General features: G+C 43.2%; 1 protein-coding gene across 2 annotated transcripts in view; it reads left to right on the top strand.

The window, feature by feature from the left end:
- The window catches only part of NUP210 (nucleoporin 210), a 287,888-nt gene that overhangs the window by 111,330 nt on the left and 155,541 nt on the right, over nt 1-21,017 (top strand). For both annotated transcript variants that reach the window (XM_073592410.1, XM_073592411.1), the window contains exons 15-17: nt 5,205-5,426; nt 5,709-5,882; nt 7,030-7,222. In XM_073592410.1, coding sequence (XP_073448511.1) covers nt 5,205-5,426; nt 5,709-5,882; nt 7,030-7,222 — 589 coding nt within the window. The remainder of the gene's footprint in view (nt 1-5,204; nt 5,427-5,708; nt 5,883-7,029; nt 7,223-21,017) is intronic.

Here is a 21,017-nt window from a genome sequence, read left to right as displayed (position 1 = left end):
GCCCTGCGGCCCAGTCTTTGAGGGGAGGGCATCATGCTGCGCTTCAGTATGTCACAGTACATGTTGGCATTCATTGTTCCCTCAATGAACTGTAGCTCCCCAGTGTCGGCAGCACTCATGCAGCCCCAGACCATGACACTCCCACCACCATGCTTGACTGTAGGCAAGACACACTTGTCTTTGTACTCCTCACCTGGTTGCTGCCACACACATAAGTTTATCTTGATCTCATCAGACCACAGTTCATGGTTCCAGTAATCCATGTCCTTAGACCGACAATGAGAGCTAATGTGAGAAGGGTTGAAGTAGTGCCTCAGTCCCAAATTGGTATGTACAATACATTTTGCCCACGGGACTTTTAAAGAGTCACACATCAGGCAATAGATGTAAAAATTGTATTATCATACATTTTAAAATGTGTACCACAATAATAAGGTAGACCTAAAGGATGAACATGAATAGTGCTGCATAGAGTTCATATGAAGGCACCATACAGATACCCCAATTGATCTAGAGCTGCTGCAGGACTGATCTCTACGAGTTTTGCAAGGTAATTCTCACTTCCTCCAGAGAGGCGCTGGTGGGTATCTGGAGATAAAAATGGATCAATGAATGAAAACAAAAAAAAAAATGGAAAAATTAAAAGAGCGGAAGGGTGGTAGGGGAAGGGGAAAGGGCAGGAGGAGAGCCATATTTGAGTATATCTCAATATCTGTAACTTACAAGTAGTGCCAAATGCTGGTCAACTCTCGCTGGAAAAGTAATCCGGTTGGATAAAGAAGGCAAGCTTATGTGTAGCAATATATATAGTAACATACAGAGGTCTCCCCCGGGCATGTCCAGGAGTCAATTCCTTTTCCCCATGGGAGCTGTGAAGGGGCGGAGAAATGGTAACAACGTGGTGTGTTCACAGATCTGACATCCTGGTGGTCAATGTAAATGCAACCAAAGGAAGGAAAAAATGCCACAGACCTGGAAACATAATGGTGGTGTTTAATATATGGGTAAAAAATGCGCTAATGACAAGGAGGAAAAATTGGTGAAGTGATAAAAAAAAAGTGTATGTGTGTCACCAATAAGAATAGAAAAAATCCCAATATGTGATGAAATAAACACAACAATGATGGGGATGCCTTGATTATAAGGAGGTAACCAATCAGGCGTGTATAGGATAGTAGTAATGGGGCATAATAAGTGTAGCAAACACTATATACCTATTAACCACTTCAATACGGGGCACTTAGACACCCTCCTGCCCAGACCAATTTTCAGCTTTCAGTGCTGTCGCAGTTTGAATGACAATTCAGCGGTCATGCTACTCTGTACCCAAACTAAATTTTTATCATTTTGTTCCCACAAATAGAGCTTTTTTTGGTGGTATTTGATCACCTCTGTGCTTTTTATTTGCTAAACAAATAAAAGACCGAAAATTTTGAAAAAAATAAAAGTTTTGTTTCTGTTAAAAAAAATTGTAAATAAGTAAGTTTTCTCTTTCACTGATGGGCACTGATAAGGCGGTACTGACAGGCACTGATACGGCGGCACCAATGAGCGGGCACTGATATGCGGCACTGGTAGGCGACACTGATGGGTGGCACTGATATGCAGCACTGATGGGCATTGATAGCTGGCACTGATGGGCACTCATGGGTGGCACCGATGGGCATAGATAGGTGACACTGATGGGCACTGATAGGGTGGCACTGATGGGCACTGATATGCGGCACTGATAGGCATCTCTGGTGGCACTGGAAGTGGTAGGCATTGGAGTGGGCACTGATTGGCAGCTGCCTGGGCACAGATTGGCAGCTGCCTGGGCACATATTGGTATATCCCTGGGGGTCTAGGGGGCATACCTGGTGGTCCAGTGTGGTGGCCATCCTGGTGGTCCTGGGCGGCTTCACTGGTGGTCCTGGGTAGGATCCGAGGGGGGCTGTGCTGATAAACAATCAGCACAGACCCCCACTGTCAGGAGAGCAGTCGATCGGCTTTTCTCTACTTGCGTCTGTCAGATGCGAGTGAGGAAAAGCTGATCACTGGCTCTTCCTAATTACATCGTGATCAGCCATGATTGGACACGGCTGATCAAGTGGCAAAGAGTCTCTGTCAGACTCTTTACCTAGATCGGTGTTGCAGAGTGTCAGACTGACACCCCGCAACGATCGCCGCGATGCGCGCCCCGATGTCCTGATCATGTCATATGACGTCCGGTCAGGAATATCAAACCACTTTGCCGCCGTCATTTTGTAATAGGGCGGGCGGCAAGTGGTTAAACAAATACCCGGTCCACAGTTGCTGAAAGGTGTGTGTGTGTATGTATGTATATGTATGTATATATATGTATATATATGTATGTATGTATATATATGTATGTATATATATATATATATATATATATATATATATGGGACGAAAAGTTTTCAGACCCCCTTAAATTTTTCACTGTTCGTTATATTGCAGCCATTTTCTAAGATCATTTTAAGTTCATTTTTTTTTTCCTCATTAATGTACACACAGCACCCCATATTGACAGAAAAACACAATTGTTGACATTTTTGCAGCTTTATTAAAAAAGAAAAACTGAAATATCACATGATTCTAAGTATTCAGACCCTTTGCTCAGTATTTAGGAGAAGCACCCTTTTGATCTAATACAGCCATGAGTCTTTTTGGGAAAGGTGCAACAAGTTTTTCACACCTGGATTTGGGGATCCTCTGCCATTCCTCCTTGCAGATCCTCTCCAGTTCTGTCAGGTTGGATGGTAAACATTGGTGGACAGCCATTTTTAGGTCTCTCCAGAGATGCTCAATTGGGTTTAAGTCAGGGCTCTGGCTGGGCCATTCAAGAATAGTCACGGAGTTGTTGTGAAGCCATTCCTTTGTTATTTTAGCTGTGTGCTTAGGGTCATTGTCTTGTTGGAAGGTAAACCTTCGGCCCAGTCTGAGGTCCTGAGCACTCTGGAGAAGGTTTTCGTCCAAGATATCCCTGTACTTGGCCGCGTTCATCTTTCCCTAGATTGCAACCAGTTGTCCTGTCCCTGCAGCTGAAAAACACCCCCACAGCATGATGCTGCCACCACCATGCTTCACTGTTGGGACTGTATTGGACAGGTGATGAGCAGTGCCTGCTTTTCTCCACACATACCGCTTAGAATTAAGGCCAAAAAGTTCTATCTTGGTCTCATCAGACCAGAGAATCTTATTTCTCACCATCTTGGGAGTCCTCTTGGAGACTTTCTACAACTTTCCCCCATCTCCCGACTGCATCTCTGGAGCTCAGCCACAGTGATCTTTGGGTTCTTCTTTACCTCTCTCATCATTGCTCTTCTCCCCCGATAGCTCAGTTTGGCTGGACGGCCAGCTCTAGGAACAGTTCTGGTTGTCCCAAGCGTCTTCCCTTTAAGGATTATGGAGGCCACTGTGCTCTTAGGAACCTTAAGTGCAGCAGAAATTTTTTTGTATCCTTGGCCAGATCTGTGCCTTGCCACAATTCTGTCTCTGAGCTCTTCAGGCAGTTCCTTTGACCTCATGATTCTCATTTGCTCTGACATGCACTGTGAGCTGTAAGGTCTTATATAGACAGGTGTGTGGATTTCCTAATCAAGTCCAATCAGTATAATCAAACACAGCTGGATTCAAATGAAGGTATAGAACCATCTCAAGGATGATCAGAAGAAATGGACAGCACCTGAGTTAAATATATGAGTGTTACAGCAAAGGGTCTGAATACTTAGGACCATGTGATATTTCAGATTTTCTTTTTTAATAAATCTGCAAAAATGTCAACAATTCTGTGTTCTGTCAATACGGGGTGCTGTGTACATTGAGGAAAAAAATGAACATAAATGATTTTTAGCAAATGGCTGCAATATAACAAAGAGTGAAAAATGTAAGGGGGTCTGAATACTTTCTGTCCCCACTGTATATGTATAACAACTTTCAGCCCATATTTTTTACTTTCAGCAACTGTGGACCGGGTATTTGTTTAATAGGTATATAGTGTTTGCTACACTTATTATAGCCCCATTACTACTATCCTATACACACCTGATTGGTTACCTCCCTACCACCCCTTCTTCCCTTTTCATTTTTCCACTTTTTAAATTGATTGATCATTGATCCATTTTTATCTCTAGATACCTACCTGCTCCTCTCCGGGGGAAGCGAGAATTACCTCGCGAGAATCGTAGAGATCAGTCACGCAGCAGTTCTTGATCTATTGGGGTATCTGTATGGTGCCTTCAGGTCCCGCATATCAATTTTTTTTTCATATGAACTCTATGCAGCAATATTTATGTTCATCATTTATGTCTTCTTTATTATTGTGGTACACATGTTTTTAAATGTATGATAATACATTTTTCATATTTTTACATCTACTGTCTTAGGTGTGACTCTTTAAAGGTCCTGTGGGCAAAATGTTTTTTTCTGTGTTGTACAATCAATGTCCTTAGTCTGCTTGTCTTCAGCAAACTGTTTACGGGTTTTCTTGTGCATCATCTTTAGAAGAGGCTTCCTTCTGGGACCACAGCCATGCTGACCAATTTGATGCAGCGTGCTGTGTATGGTCTGAGCACTGACAGACTGACCCCCCACCCCTTCAACCAATGATGCTGAGCACTTGCACTCAACTTCTTTGGTCGACCATGGCGATATTTTTATATATATATATAAAATTATACGGAGCTCCAGGAGTACAGCTATCGCTACGCTCCCGGTGATCTGATGGTAGGGGATGCTGCAGCAGCTCTGCCCACCTCTCGCCCTCTGCTGTTCATTCACAGTAGCCTTGGTATTTTGAGTTCACATAATACCAAGCACTCTGTGATTGGACAGGGGTAGGTGTAGGCACAGTGTGGACTCGGCAGATGCAGTAGCTGAGACCAGAAGATCTCAACTGGAGTGCCAGCAGTAAAGCGATAGGAATGTTCCCAATGCTTAGTAAAAAAAAATAAATTGTATTTTTAAAGAGAGCATCCATGAGGTGGCATGTACCTCATTTGACCTAACCCCTAGTAATCCATTGTACAAAATGTCTGACTTCCTGGAGTTCAGCTTTAATAGTTATGTGGATGACCGCAAAAGCGGTTAAATGACAGATTTATTGATCTACAGATAAATATGGAAGCCGAAAAAATGTAGCATCTGTTTTTTGTAAGAATTTGAAATTATACTTCTTTTTTTTTTTTCTTCTCACTTTGTAGGCAGTTGATCCTAAGTCTGTAGCTCTAGTGACCTTGGGCTCCTCAAAAGATATTTTATTTGAAGGTGGTCCTAAACCATGGGTACTCGAACCCCTGAAATTTTTTAGGAACCTATCTACTGAAGACACAGAAGGCACTTGTCTGTTTCATCTTGATCCCCCTTCGTCTCGTAATCATTTTCAGCATTGGGCTAGAGCAGTTTGCAGGGACCTCGGTGAGCAGGTACGTGTGGCACCATATACCGTATATTATTCTTTCATGTGGATTATTTTTTGTTTGAAATGTTATACAACAAAACAGGCTTTTAAAGGGTGTAAAATTTCACAGGGAATGTGTGCAGAACAGTCTGATTTCTTTTCACGTGACAAGTGTTGCACATGTTCAGTTAGACTAGTTTGTTTTAGTAGTGATGTGTAGGAAACTATAATCACTGCCTCATTATAACCAGTTTAAAAAACATTTACAAAAAAGGTGTGGTGTGTTTTTTTGTTTTTCCCCTGCTAGGTAATTTCCTTGTCTGTAGGGAATCACCCGACAGAAACCAACCTATTTCCAGCAGTAGAGAATGTTGAAGTGAAGCTGGCCTGTTCCCCCCTCTCGCGTTTCACTGTTACTCCTGTGTATAAACATTCCCATAAGGATCTTATCTGTCCTCTGATGCAGCAAGACAAACAAGTGGTAAGCACTGTTCTGTACTGTAGTGCTAAATGTGAAAAGTCATTTATGAATTTAATTACAGCTTTGCTGACTGGAAATCGGACTTCATAATTCGTTTAAAGTACCTTTCTATTAAAGTGCAGCTGTAACCAGACTATGAACGTTAATATTTTTAGGTATTTTTAACAATCTCAACAGAGCTTTAAAAAAGCCATCACTGACCTCTCTAGCTGCGTGTAATGTGAAGTAATTCTCAAAGATCATAAGAACTCTAAGGTTTAGTTTGAAGGCCTATTTACACCAGAACACAGTGTGGCAAAGGTGTATTCTGTGTGCGTTTTCCCTGCTGCACCTACACGTGATGCCCTTGTGAGACACGTGTGGGTGCCAAAAAATTGTTAATAGCACACCAAAAGCAGTGCATTTGCGGTCACCAAACCACATGTACCGCAGTACCACATGGTTTGGTTCAGTGTGCTCTTAAAAAGTAGCGCTTTCCTGTGCGTGTTGCAGCCCATTCAAATGAACAGGCTATCATAAACAGACCGTGTTTGTAAAGGTAACTTTTTCTTACCTTAATGCATTCTCTGCATTAAGGTAAACTTTTCAAAAGTGCCCCTCCTTAAGCATTTGGCTGAGCTCAATGTCGATCCAGCTCTGTGCTTGTTTACAGCAATTGGGAAAAGAGGGAGGAGCCAAGAGCGCTGGCGGTGGACCACAGAAGAGGAGGTTTGGAGCCGATCTGTGCAAAACCATTGCACAGAGCAGATAAGAATTTTTTAAAAAAGCCATTACAATCCTTTTAATATGTGCAGTCTGGGCACAGGTGCACTTTGACGATATTTAGTTTACATTTAGAATACATTTCTGTAGAAAGACCAAAACATAAAATGTCCCCTAAATAGATGCTGTAAGCCATTCCTTTTACCAGTCAGTTGTTTTGGGGGTGAGATTGAAGAAATAGTGTGAATTTGTATCTCATCTCAAGACCTCCTATTTCTGTAACTTTTGGTAAAACTTTGTCTTGCTCAGTTTTTATACCTCGTAATCTTGTGCAATGCAAGTACTTGTTGTAATCAACTTGAGCCTCTTGTTATAGATCTTAAATCACTGTAATGAAATGTAACAGGTGAATCAAGTATAACACATTTTGTCGTCTTCTTCTTAGATTCCAGTTTCCAACTACCAAAACCAGTTGGTACAGTTATCAGCTTATGACAGTCATGGAACTAAGTTTGATAATTTCAGCTCCTTAGCCATTGACTGGGAATCTTCCAAGATTCAGTTGGCCAGTTTTGATTCTGACAAACCCATGTCCTACTTTGAGAAAGAAGATGCCAATGGTCAAAGGAAACTCCATGGTATGTGGGAATACTTCTATGAGTGCATGCTGATTTTTTTTTTTTTTTCCTGCCAATGAAATTTCATATTATGATACTGAACTTTATTTTCTAAATATGAAAACATCTTGCACTTGACTAAAGTTCATGTTTTTATCTTGTGTTTAAGAGAAATGGTGGGTTAAATTATACTCTTTTTGGTACAGTTTTTTTATTTCAGTTATTAGTGTACGTCTGGGGTGGTAAGACTTGGTAGTCGTAATATTCCAAATTATTGCAATTTTCCCCTATGCAATGGCATATAAGTGACAGGTCCTCTTTGTGTGTGTTTGTGGGGTGGGGTGGAGAGGAGAAGAGAAGTATATACAGCGAGGGGGCATTGTGTACAGACAGGCTCCCTCACTTGCCGGCACTGACTGTTATTGCTGGCTTTTAATGTAATTTTTTCTATACTTTTATAGCACTGAGAAAGAGCTGTCATTCAGCTCTACCACTCACTAAAGTAAACCAAGGGGCGTGGTCACCGTGACCCCCTCCCCTTCAGTGTACATACTGCTCTTATCCTCTCCTGACCCCCCCCCCCATCTACAGTACACATCGCCACCCTAAGGCTGCATTCACACCTGACAGTTTCAAAGTCATGCATTCTTGGTGACCGGAAGCGGATGGAGGTGAGAGGAGTGGAGTGAGTGCGAGATCCCATCCCGCTCCATGAAGCACCGTGAACCCTGCGGCTAATGGCCTCGCCGCTACCCATCGTGCTAAGTTAAGCCCCTGTCTTCCCCCCCCGTTGTACATGCTGTACCGCTGTGTAGCCCCGCTCCTGTGTGGATCCGAAATGCTGCGGAGTGACCCTGTCCGCTGAGACTGCTGGAGCAATCACTGGCGCTGTGTGCGGGGAGGTTACTCGGAACGCCGCTCAAGGCAGTGCGAGCCCGGCAGTGATTGAGAGGGGAGCCTGGCGCTGACACCGCAAGCACCGCGAGAGTAAAGAAAAAGAACGTGAGTCCGGTCTGGCTGTCAGCAAGGAGACGGAGTATCAGGGAGAACGCTACAAGCAAGAAGCAGGTACACGATATCACAATAACTGTATCCTGCTTGAATCAATGGGGATGTCTGTTAGCCATGTGTTGTATTGAGAGATAACTAACGAAGGAATCTTGAACTGTGAAACAAAAACAAAACCTCTGAAGTCTCTCTCTGGGCTGATTACTGGCTGACCCCTGTTTGAATAACTGGATCAAAAGCACCCCCCCGGTAGTAAGGAAGAAAGACACTGAGTTGACTTTTTCTGTTGTCTGCTGGAATATTTCTGGACTACTCTGACCCCCCCCTATTGTTGGGAACTGCGAGGGATTGTACTAAGGGACTCAGGGTGCTCTGTAATAGAGGAGGGAGAGTTCTGGAAGGGGAGACCTAGTCTATAAGGACTTTGTATGATTTACGGACACCATATTAAAAGCTGGGTCTGAGGGGAAAAAGAGGTCAGATATTAGATTAGGTCTGCTGATAAGACACCCGTGTATAAGCCCTAACCTCTAGTAAATGACCAGGACGGTAATAAGGGGTAACTCAAAGGATATCAACAGTTGGTGGTGCAGTTATATAAACATATAAGAGCAAAATAAGATAACCCAGAGAAAACCAACATGACAGGGAAAAAAAAGGGAGAGGAGCATCCTAGCCAGGAAAACATGGGAACCCAATCCTTGAGGTCAGCTAAAGACAAGGAGAAGGAGAAAGGCCCACACCTTACTGTGGCAGGAGCAACAGCTGCGGTGGTGGCAGCCTCCGCTAAACTAGAGAAACTGGTCCTAGCAGCAGAACATACCCCAAATAAAGGAGGACAACAAGCGTCGATTAAATCAGTAACAGAGAGAAAAAGTCAGGGCCATGCGGGACAGTCCGTAGGTAACCCCAGTACAAAGAGTCTATCTACAAAGGGCTCAGGAACCGTCGGTAGGGAAGTGGAGACACCAGCCGCCCCAACTCCCATAATGGAAGGAGAACCCTCCCTAAAGGATATCTTTCTGGCAATAAGCGCATGCAACCATTCCCTGGGATCATTGGGAGAGCAAATGAAGGGTATTAAAGAGGAGTTGACACTAGTACGTCAGGATCTTAAGATGATAACTGAAAGGGTGACAGAAGTGGAAAAGAGAATAAGTTTAATAGAGGATGACCTACTCCCCATGAAACAAGAAGCAAAGATCTGGAGGGAAAAAATTGAAAAACTCACAGGGAAAGTCGATGAAATGGAAAATAGACTCCGCAGGGACAATGTTAGAGTGGTGGGATTCCCTGAGGGGAGTGAAGGACTGGACCCTATTGTATTTTTGGAAAACTGGGTGTTGGGGGTATTTGGAGGTGAAACATTTACGCAGCAGTTTTCTATAGAAAGGGCACATAGAGTTCCGTTCAGGCCCCCCGCACCGGGAACCCCCCCAAGACCGTTTTTAGTTAAATTTCTGAACTACAAGGATAAAATAAAACTCCTACGTAAAGCTCGTGAAATGGGGAAAATCTTGTATAAAGATATAAGGATATCAATATTTCCCGATTTTTCGCCGGACCTTCAGAGACGCAGAGCTGAGTTTCTGGGGGTGAAGCGTAACCTCCAGAGATATAATGTCTCATACGCCCTTCTTTATCCAGCTAAATTGCGGATAAATGCACTAGGGGGTAGCCAGTTTTTTGAGTCCCCTGCGAAAGCGTTAGCATGGCTGGAGGATAAAAAAGATCAATTACCTAAGAAATAGGAGAGATACACTGCGAAAAATTAACGTTTATTAAGTAGGTATAATTAGGATTAGTTATATTAATATTTTCATATTTGGAGCGGGGATGGTTTAGGGACACGGTAAATGGAAGTAGGTTTGAGATGGAGAGTGTTTATGGTTGATGGTGGGGGGGGAGGGAGGGAGTGGGCATGGGGGAGGGAGGGGGGGGGGAGGGGGGAGGTATGGAGAGGTTGGGGGGTATGGGTCGGTCATTAAAAAAGCCCGGAGGGGTAACCTAGAGTGGTGTGGGGAGGTGGGGAGGGAGGGAGGACATGGGAAGATCTCAAGGGGGGGACAAGGGAGGGATGGGTTGGAAGGGACGGGGGAGGGGGGAGGGGGTAAAGAGCACAGGAAAATTAATATGCAATATAAGGTACCAAACAACACATTAAGTATAAGGTATATTACACTATATAAAGATATAAAGGATATGGATAATGGAAATGGTATAGTTGATATTATAACTAAGCACTAAGGTAGATTTCATAGGGGAAAAGCTGTTTTTTTTTTTTTTTTTTTTTTTTTTTTTTTTTTTTTTTTTTTTTTTCTCTCTATAACTCACGGAATAAGGAGAATATACTCCCATACCTGGTCACTGAGGGTTTTTTTTTTTTTTTTTTTTTTTTTTTTTTTTTTTTCTCGCAGTGATAATCTTATTTGTAAATAGCTAATGGGAATAAAGATTGGCTCATGGAACGTTAGGGGATTAGGTACTCCCCTAAAAAGAACACAGGTATTTGATCTATTAGATATACTTAGAGTAGATATTGCATGCCTACAGGAAACACATCTGACTAGAGAGACAAAAGTAACTATTAAGAACAAGAATTTTCACAACCAGTATCATGCGGTATACTCCTCTTATTCGAGGGGGGTGGGAGTGCTGATCAGGAAAGGGATTGTGTTTTCCTGTAGGCAGAGCAATATAGATGAAGGTGGCCGATATGTTTTTCTACACTGCACGATAGGGAATCAGGAATGCATAATAGCTAATATTTATAATCCACCACCTTTTAAATTAGAAATTTTATATAGCCTGTTGAAGTTTGTTATAGATAAACCGAGGACCCCTGTCATTGTAGTAGGGGATTTTAACGTAGTGATAAATAAAGAATTAGATAAATTTCCCCCAGGAAAACCGGGACAGAGCCCATGTGGGATCCGAATGGGACAGTTCCTGGAAGAGGCTGGACTGATGGACCTGTGGAGAGTGAGAAACCCTGGAATACAACAGTTTTCGTGTCACTCTAGTACCCATTCCTCCTTGTCGAGAATAGATTTAGTTTTGGGAAATGATATGGCCGCTTTACTGATCAGGGATATAACCTACCATCCAAGAGGAATCTCGGACCACACACCGGTTACAGCTATGATGGATATCGGGATAAGGAAACAGTGGGGTACCTGGAAACTGAACCCAGTGTGGCTCGAGATTCTCGAGGACCCAGAGGAAACCATGACAAAAATGAGGGAATTTATAATGTTAAATGAGGGCTCAGTGGCAAAAGGGGTGATGTGGGATGCATTGAAGGCATATATGAGGGGAATATTGATCCAGCAGATATCAAGAGTAAAGAGAGCATCAAGGGCTGTGGAAGAGAAGGCTAGGGACGAGATCCTGGTAGCAGAAAGGGAGCTAGTGGAAAATCCATCCCCGGAAAAATATCAAAGGTGGGAAAATAAGCAATCAGTATATAAGGAGATAATGTCCAGGAAAGCCGAAAACAAAAGAACATTCCAAAAACATATAATGTTTGGAGAGGGGGAAAGAATAGGGAAGATACTAGCCCATATTGCTAAAGTGGATGCCCCCCCCCCAATAATCCCTGCCATTAATAATAGGGAGGGTAAAATTATATATCAACCAGATAGAATAAATGAAGTATTTAAGAATTACTATGAAGAACTATATAAATCCCAGGGGCCAGTGGCAGGAGAGATAATGGAAAGATTTTTTAGGAAAATAGAAATGCCCTCCCTGTCTGAGCTGGAGGCTGAGGCCCTAGAGGCCCCAATCTCACTAGAAGAGGTTAAAACTGCCGTAAAACAAATGACTAACCAGAAATCTCCAGGTCCGGATGGCCTTCCGGCAGAGATATACAAAAAATATGGGGAAATACTGATACCGGAACTCCTCAAAGTGTTTGAGGGGGCGCACCAGGAAGGAAGGCTGCCCGATTCAATGACGGAGGCCACAATTGTAATGATACCAAAGGAAGGGAAGGATCCCCTGGAGCCTGGATCATATAGGCCTATTTCCCTGTTGTGCTCAGATGTAAAAATCTTGGCAAAAATTTTGGCCACTAGGCTCCAGGGGATAATTCATAGCTTGGTTCAATCGGATCAAACAGGTTTTATTCCTCAAAGGTCAACAAGCGAGAATATAAGGAGGCTATTTTTGAACTTGCAGATCCCAACAGAGAATACTGGCTCTAGAGCTATTATGATGTTGGATGTAGGGAAAGCCTTTGATAGCCTGGAATGGGGATTTATCTGGCAGGTACTGAGGGTGTACGGTTTCGGACCCTCATTTAGGAAGTGGGTGGAAATCCTATATAGCCACCCCATGGCTAGGGTTAAAACTAACAATATAGAATCTAACAAGTTCCAGCTGGAGAGAGGGACAAGGCAGGGGTGCCCCCTCTCACCCCTGATCTTTGCCCTAGCTATGGAACCAGTGGCGGCTGCTATAAGACAAAACAGGATGGTAGAGGGGTTCCAGAGAAGGACCAGGGAGGAGAAGATCGCGTTATACGCGGACGATGTCCTTATTTTCCTGGGGAACACGGAAGGGTCACTAAGACAGGTGATGAGTGTCTTTGCAGACTTCGGGGAGGTCTCGGGCCTCATTATAAATTGGGAAAAATCGGCTCTACTGCCAATAGACCCCATCAAACAGGGCACCTTCCTGGAAAAAACCCCATTAAAAATAGTGGAGAAAACCAAATATTTAGGAATCCAGGTAACAAGGGATCCAGATCATTTTTTAAATAATAACATGGCCCCATTATTGGAGAAACTTAAAAAAAAGGTGGATATATGGAAAGGCCTTTCTCTGTCGGTAGCTGGAAGATGCAATCTGGTCAAAATGCTGTGGATGCCCCAACTCCTGTACATCTTGCAGAATTCACCAGTTTGGATAGGTGGCAGATGGTTCAAAAAAATAGATATGTTGTTCAGAGGGCTTGTGTGGAGGGGGGGGCATTCAAGGATAAGCCTACAGACCCTACAGCTTGCAATAGGTGAGGGGGGCATGGCGATCCCGCATCCACGCTGCTATTTTTTGGCTGCCCAATTGCAACACCTAAAGACAGGAGGTAGATCTATGAGCAATAATAATTCTGATATAATGACTGCAGGTGCACCACATAGATGTGTGCTGGAGGTATTGGAGGCAGATTCGTTTGCATATAAGACCCCCACAATCAAATTAATGCTAAAAGTTTGGAAAAGCATTAAAAGCCTGAAAGGTATGGAGGGAATTGCAAGAGATGTGCCTCTTTGGGATAACAAACGTCTGCAAGAATTAACAAAGATAGGAAAAATTAAGTCATGGGAGGCAAGAGGGATAACCAAATTAGAACAATTATATAATGGCAATATTTTGAAATCCTTTGCCTCCTTAGAAGAGGAGTTTGTTGTCCCAAAGCAGTCATATTTTGGGTATATCCAAATTAGGCACGCGCTGAAGGCCCAGTACGGGGAACAAGGTCCGAAATGGAGCCAATCACCCATCCCCCGGATGATAGAGAGTTTTGAGGGATCAAGAGGATTAATAGCAGAACTCTACCAGTATATCTTCAGAAATAGCAGAGAAGGACCAAATAACCTTAGGAGTAGGAGGAAGTGGGAAAGAGATCTGGGGACAATATCGGATGCCCAATGGAGGGAAATGTTGAAGGGGAGTCAACAGGTCTCAAGCTCGCCAGCTCAGAAATTTTCACACCTAATGTTATTGCATAGGGCATACTATACCCCCCAAAAACTGTTTAAATGGGGGAGAAGAGCAGATCCCAAATGCCCGAGATGCCAAATGAATGGAGATTTGCTACACATGATATGGAAGTGCCCTAAACTAGCCCGTTATTGGGTAGAGGTGGTTGAGGATATAAATAGGTTTCTCAAGCTGAGTCTTAAATTAGACCCAAAGCTATGTATTCTGGGGGTGGGTGAGGACCTGGGCGATGGGAGAGATAAAATAAAAGCAGTGCGGAGATGCTTATACCAGGCAAGAAAGGGAATAACTAAAAGATGGCAAGCTGAGAAACCCCCTTCGGTTGCTGACTGGCGTAGAGAAATCTCGGAAACAATAGGGAAAGAAAGTACAGTCTTCACAAGGGCAGGAAATTTAAAAGAATTTAAAAAAATATGGAATCCCTGGCTGATGAGTGTAGTCAACCCGACAGGCTAGCAGTGTAAGAAGAAAATGGAGAGGATATTGTTTTTAAGACTGGAGTAGTAGTAATATGCCGGATGTCCTATACAAGGAAATGAGTTTGGTATAAGGAACATAAGGGAGGGGGGGGTATAAGGGTGTAAGGGAGGGGGGGGTGAAAAATAAAACTGTATTCTCTTTTTTTTTACTAATGGTGTGAACTTTTATGCTACATCGGGTATTGGAAGATTTTTACTACTATCCGATAATATGTATATTGTATATTGTGATGTATGGTATTTAATTATGAATAAAAATTATCAAATTTAAAAAAAAAAAAAAAAAAAAAAAAAAAAAAAAAGTCATGCATTCTTATTGTGATTTTGCCACGTTTTTACGGCGATTTTGCCAAAGGCAGAAAAACGCCTGTAATCTTCCCCAAAGAAGCTCATGTTCATTTTTGAGCTTAACCACTTCAGCCCCGGAAGGATTTACCCCCTTCCTGACCAGAGCACTTTTTACAATTCGGCACTGCGTCGCTTTAACTGCTAATTGCGCGGTCATGCAATGCTCTACCCAAACGAAATTTGCGTCCTTTTCTTCCCACAAATAGAGCTTTCTTTTGATGGTATTTGATCACCTCTGCCGTTTTTATTTTTTGCGCTATAAACGGAAAAAGACTGAAAATTTTGAAAAAAAATGATATTTTCTACTTTTTGTTATAAAAAAATCCAATAAACTAAATTTTAGTCATACATTTAGGCCAAAATGTATTCGGCCACATGTCTTTGGTAAAAAAAATGTCAATAAGCGTATATTTTATTGGTTTGCGCAAAAGTTATAGCGTCTACAAACTAGGGTACATTTTCTGGAATTTACACAGCTTTTAGTTTATGACTGCCTATGTCATTTCTTGAGGTGCTAAAATGGCAGGGCAGTACAAACCCCCCCCAAATGACCCCATTTTGGAAAGTAGACACCCCAAGGAAATTGCTGAGAGGCATGTTGAGCCCATTGAATATTTATTTTTTTTGTCCCAAGTGATTGAATAATGACAAAAAAAAAAAAAAAATTTACAAAAAGTTGTCACTAAATGATATATTGCTCACATAGGCCATGGGCTTATGTGGAATTGCACCCCAAAATACATTCAGCTGCTTCTCCTGAGTACGGGGATACCACATGTGTGGCACTTTTTGGGAGCCTAGCCGCGTACGGGGCCCCGAAAACCCAGCACCACCTTCAGGATTTCTAAGGGCATACATTTTTGATTTCACTCCTCACTACCTATCACAGTTTTGAAGGCCATAAAATGCCAAGATGGCACAACCCCCCCTCCAAATGACCCCATTTTGGAAAGTAGACACCCCAAGCTATTTGCTGAGAGGCATGGTGAGTATTTTGCAGCTCTCATTTGTTTTTGAAAATGAAGAAAGACCAGAAAAAAAATTTTTTTTTTTCAATTTTCAAAACCTTGTGACAAAAAGTGAGGTCTGCAAAATACTCACTATACCTCTCAGCAAATAGCTTGGGGTGTCTACTTTCCAAAATGGGGTCATTTGGGGGGGTTTTGTGCCACCTGGGCTTTCCATGGCCTCCGAAACTGTGATAGGCAGTGAAGAGTGAAATCAAAAATTTACGGCCTTAGAAAGCCTGAAGGCGGTTCTTGGTTTTCGGGGTCCCGTACGTGGCTAGGCTCCCAAAAAGTCCCACACATGTGGTATCCCCGTACTCAGGAGAAGCAACAGAATTTATTTTGGGGTGTAATTTCACAAATCCCCATGGCGTGTTTGAGCAATATAACATTTAGTGACAACTTTGTGCAAAAAAAAAAAAAAAAAATTTGTCTCTTTCCCGCAACTTGTGTCACAATATAAAATATTCCATGGACTCGACATGCCTCTCAGCAAATAGCTTGGGGTGTCTACTTTCCAAAATGGGGTCATTTGGGGGGGTTTGAACTGTCCTGGCATTTTATGCACAACATTTAGAAGCTTACGTCACACATCACCCACTCTTCTAACCACTTGAAGACAAAGCCCTTTCTGACACTTTTTGATTACATGAAAAAATAATTTTTTTTTGCAAGAAAATTACTTTGAACCCCCAAACATTATATATTATTTTAAAGCAAATGCCCTACAGATTAAAATGGTGGGTGTTTCATTTTTTTTTTTCACACAGTAATTGCGCAGCGATTTTTCAAACGCATTTTTTGTGGAAAAAACACACTTTTTTAAATTTTAATGCACTAAAACACACTATATTGCCCAAATGTTTGATGAAATAAAAAAGATGATCTTAGGCCGAGTACATGGATACCAAACATGACATGCTTTACAATTGCGCACAAACGTGCAGTGGCAACAAAATTAATACATTTTTAAAAGCCTTTAAAAGCCTTTACAGGTTACCACTTTAGATTTACAGAGGAGGTCTACTGCTAAAATTACTGCCCTCGATCTGACCTTCGCGGTGATACCTCACATGCATGGTGCAATTGCTGTTTACATTTGACGCCAGACCGACGCTTGCGTTCGCCTTAGCGCGAGAGCAGGGGGGACAGGGGTGCTTTTTTTTTTTTTTTTTTTTTTTTTTTTTCTTTATTATTTTTTTGCTTTTTTATCTTATTTTTAAACTGTTCCTTTCATATTTTTTTTAAATCATTTTTATTGTTATCTCAGGGAATGTAAATATCCCCTATGATAGCAATAGGTAGTGACAGGTACTCTTTTTTGAAAAAATTGGGGTCTATTAGACCCTAGATTTCTCCTCTGCCCTCAAAGCATCTGACCACACCAAGATCGGTGTGATAAAATGCTTTCCCAATTTCCCAATGGCGCTGTTTACATCCGGCGAAATCTAAGTCCTAAAATGCTCGTAGCTTCCGGTTTCTTAGGCCATAGAGATGTTTGGAGCCACTCTGGTCTCTGATCAGCTCTATGGTCAGCTGGCTGAATCACCGGCTGCATTCTCAGGTTCCCTGTTGAGACAGGAGAGCCAGAGAAAAACACGGAAGACGGTGGGGGGGGGGGGGGCATTCCCTCCCACTGCTTGTAAAAGCAGTCTAGAGGCTAATTAGCCACTAGGATTGCTTTTACATGAAAGCCGACCGCTGGCTGAAAAGAATGATACCAAGATGATACCTAAACCTGCAGGCATCATTCTGGTATAACCACTCAAAGTCGTGAATGACGTACCTGAAGACAAAAAAATGGTTAACAATAAAGCACAGTAAACGGTAAAGTATAAAAAATTGCATACCTGAAAAGCAAACATGATAAAACATAATAACAATAAAACATTGCAGAATAGAATACAGTAAAAAAGAGCAGAACACCAGAGAGAGAATAGAGAGAGAGAGAACAATAAAACGACAACTATTTTTTTTTATTTTTGTTTGTGTTTTTTTTTTTTTTTTTTACACTTTTTTTTTGTAACTGTAACTTTTATAACTGTAACCGGTTCCAGGTTCGGGTCTCTCAAAATGCGATGGCATCTTGGGAGACCCTGTGAAAGTGTGCCTAGTCTGTGCAATGCTGTACCCTACGCTAATACTCAACTAGTGAATGGTAGCGTTCAAAACATTCACCAATGCAAAGACCAGGATTATCAGGACAGGAGGGACAATAATAGCGGGTGTCACGTCTATATACGCGCTTGCTGCAGACACATCTTTTTTGGGGGGGTTCGTTGGGTAGGGGTACTCGGGAGGACATATAAATGCCTCTCATGCAGCCGACTGCATTTGGTTGGGGATGTGAATGGGGGAAATACGGGCGCTGCAGAAGTGGTGGGTTCCCAATTAGGATTGGCGAATGCAGCAGGAAGGGCATTATGGGCACGACGGGCCTGTGTTTGTCTTTTTGGTGGCAGCGGGACACTACTTGTGCTTGCCACCTCACCAGCTTGAACTGCACTTATGGGACTCGCCACGTCACCAAGTGTTACTGCAGTGCTGGTATGACTACGACTGGGGTGTACTAGGCCGCTGGCGCTTGCCAGTTCACCAAAACGCTACAAAAAAAAGTGACAGTGATCGATCGATACTGCACTTGGGTGGGCTGGGCTGGGCCGGGCGGAGGGGCAAAACGCAGGTGCTAGCAGGTATCTGGGCTGATCCCGCTAACACTGCGTTTTTGGGAACCCTAAACTGCTGGGGACGCTAGCATAGATCTGATTGGATCAGATATTGATCCGATCAGATACTATACCACTAAGGGAGGTGTACGGTGCATGCGTGGGTGTTAGTGGTACTGGCGCTAATCTGACGCTGCTTGGGGCTGGTGCTTGCCAGTTCACCAAAATGCTACCAAAAAAACTGTTAGCGATCGCAGGGATCAGGCCTGACTCTGCGAACGCTGCAGTTATGCGTTTAGTGTTTTGTAAGTGACAGTGATCGATCGATACTGCACTTGGGTGGGCTGGGCGGAGGGGCAAAACGCAGGTGCTAGCAGGTATCTGGGCTGATCCCGCTAACACTGCGTTTTTGGGAACCCTAAACTGCTGGGGACGCTAGTATAGATCTGATCGGATCAGATATTGATGTGTTCAGATACTATACCACTAAGGGAGGTGTACGGTGCGTGTACGGTGCGTGCGTGGGTGTTCGCGGTACTGGCGCTAATCTGACGCTGCCTGGGGCGACGCATATCACCGCCGGGCGATCAGGGGGCTAAACCTTTATTCGGTAATAAACGGCGGGTGCCCTGACACTAAAAAAAATAAACGAACTAACCAGCGTCACCCGTAACAGTTATACGGTGATCAGTGGTGAAAGGGTTAACTAGGGGGCAATCAAGGGGTTAAAACATTTATTAGATAGTATATGGGGGTCCCTGTCGCTATAAAACGCTGACAGCGAACCTAAATATTTACGTTCCTAACTAGCGTCACCAGCGACACTAATACAGCGATCAGAAAAATGATCGCTTAGCGACACTGGTGACAGGGGGTGATCAAGGGGTTAAAACTTTATTAGGGGGGGTTAGGGGGGTACCCTAGACCTACAGGGGGCTAATACTAACTGTCCTACCACTGCTAACTGTCACAAACTGACACCATGCAGTAATCAGGAAAAAAACAAAACAAAACAAAAAAACCTGCTTGGTGTCAGTTTGTGACAGGGGGGGGGGGTGATTGGGGGGGGATCGGGGGGGGATCGGGGGTGTTTAGTGTGCCTGGCATGTTCTACTGTGTTGTGTGTGTGTTGGTGCACTTACATGTCTTCTCTCCTCGGTGCTGGAACGGAAACTGGCCAGCCGAGGAGAGATGACATCACATCCTCTGCCTCTGTGTACTATACAGAGGCAGGGGATGTTTCTCATTGGCTGGGAGCGATCGCGAGGGGGGGGCCACGATCAGATGGTCTCCCCCTCGTCTCTCAACTCTCCCAGCCAAACGCCGACCGCCGATGGCACCGGGGGGGGGTCCGATCGGACCCCCCGCCCGCGGGAAGGCAATCACGTACCAGGTACGTGATTTTGCCTGCCCGTGCCGCTCTGCTCACGTATATATGCGTGAGGCGGTCGGCAAGTGGTTAAGGCGTTTTTCAGGCATTTGCTTCAAGTGACAAAACCCTCAGATGTGAACAGGTGTCATTGAAATGAATGGGAATTTGCTTGTTGGGCGTTTTTTCATGTGTTTTTTTTCCAGGCATTTTACGAGCGTTTTATGATCTGAAAATGCTCAGGTGTGAATGCAGCCTAACACCATGACAGCTTCTAACAACCGGTGTTAATTTTGTCAGCAAACATCGATTTAGTTTTAGTCTTAGGACTAAAATGGCATTTTAGTTTTAGCCCCATTTTAGTTTTAGTCGTATTTAGTCGACTAAATCTCCAGTACATTTTAGTCGACTAAATCTCCAGTACATTTTAGTCGACTAAAATCTCCTACCTTTTGGTCAACTAAAATATCAGTACATTTTAGTCGACTAAAACTAATTTTAGTCGTCTAAAATCGAATGGGTGTAATTAAATTGTAATGCATTAGTTAACATTTCTCTACAATTTCCAAACTCATTATTTACTGCTGGAGTGAAAAATCTCATATGTTATTATTTAACCACTTCAAGACCGCCGCACGACGATGTACGTCCAAACTTTGAACAGGGATATCGTTGTTATGGCAGCAGCTAGCTGCCATAACCCCGGTATCCCCGTTTTCGTGCGACGGGCGGCTTTCAGATAAGAGTGGTCCCTGCGGCGGATTCGCCGCAAGATCACATTTATCGGTGGCGGGAGAGGGCCCCCCTCCTGCCACGATCTGGTGCCCTCCGCCGCTTACCGGAGCCGTCGGTAGCGGCGGAGGCGATCGCGTCCTTCTGTGTGGTGTGTCTGGAGACGAGTGAGGCTAAGATGGCGCTCACTCGTCTCCAATACACTGCTGGGCGGAAGCGACATCAATAAGTCACTTCCATCCACGCCTCTTAAAGGCACATTTTTTCAAATGTCATTTTTCTAAATGACTTTTTTTTTTTTTTTATTGCATTTTAGTGTAAATATGAGATCTGAGGTCTTTTTGACCCCAGATCTCATATTTAAGAGGTCCTGCCATGCTTTTTTTTCTATTACAAGGGATGTTTACATTCCTTTTAATAGGAATAAAAATTACACCATTTTTTTTTTTTTTTTTAAAAACAGTGTAAAAATAAATAAAA

Source organism: Aquarana catesbeiana, linkage group LG07, assembly GCF_042186555.1.
Source record: "Aquarana catesbeiana isolate 2022-GZ linkage group LG07, ASM4218655v1, whole genome shotgun sequence".
Taxonomy (NCBI): domain Eukaryota; kingdom Metazoa; phylum Chordata; class Amphibia; order Anura; family Ranidae; genus Aquarana; species Aquarana catesbeiana.
This window is presented reverse-complemented; position numbering and strand designations above follow the sequence as displayed.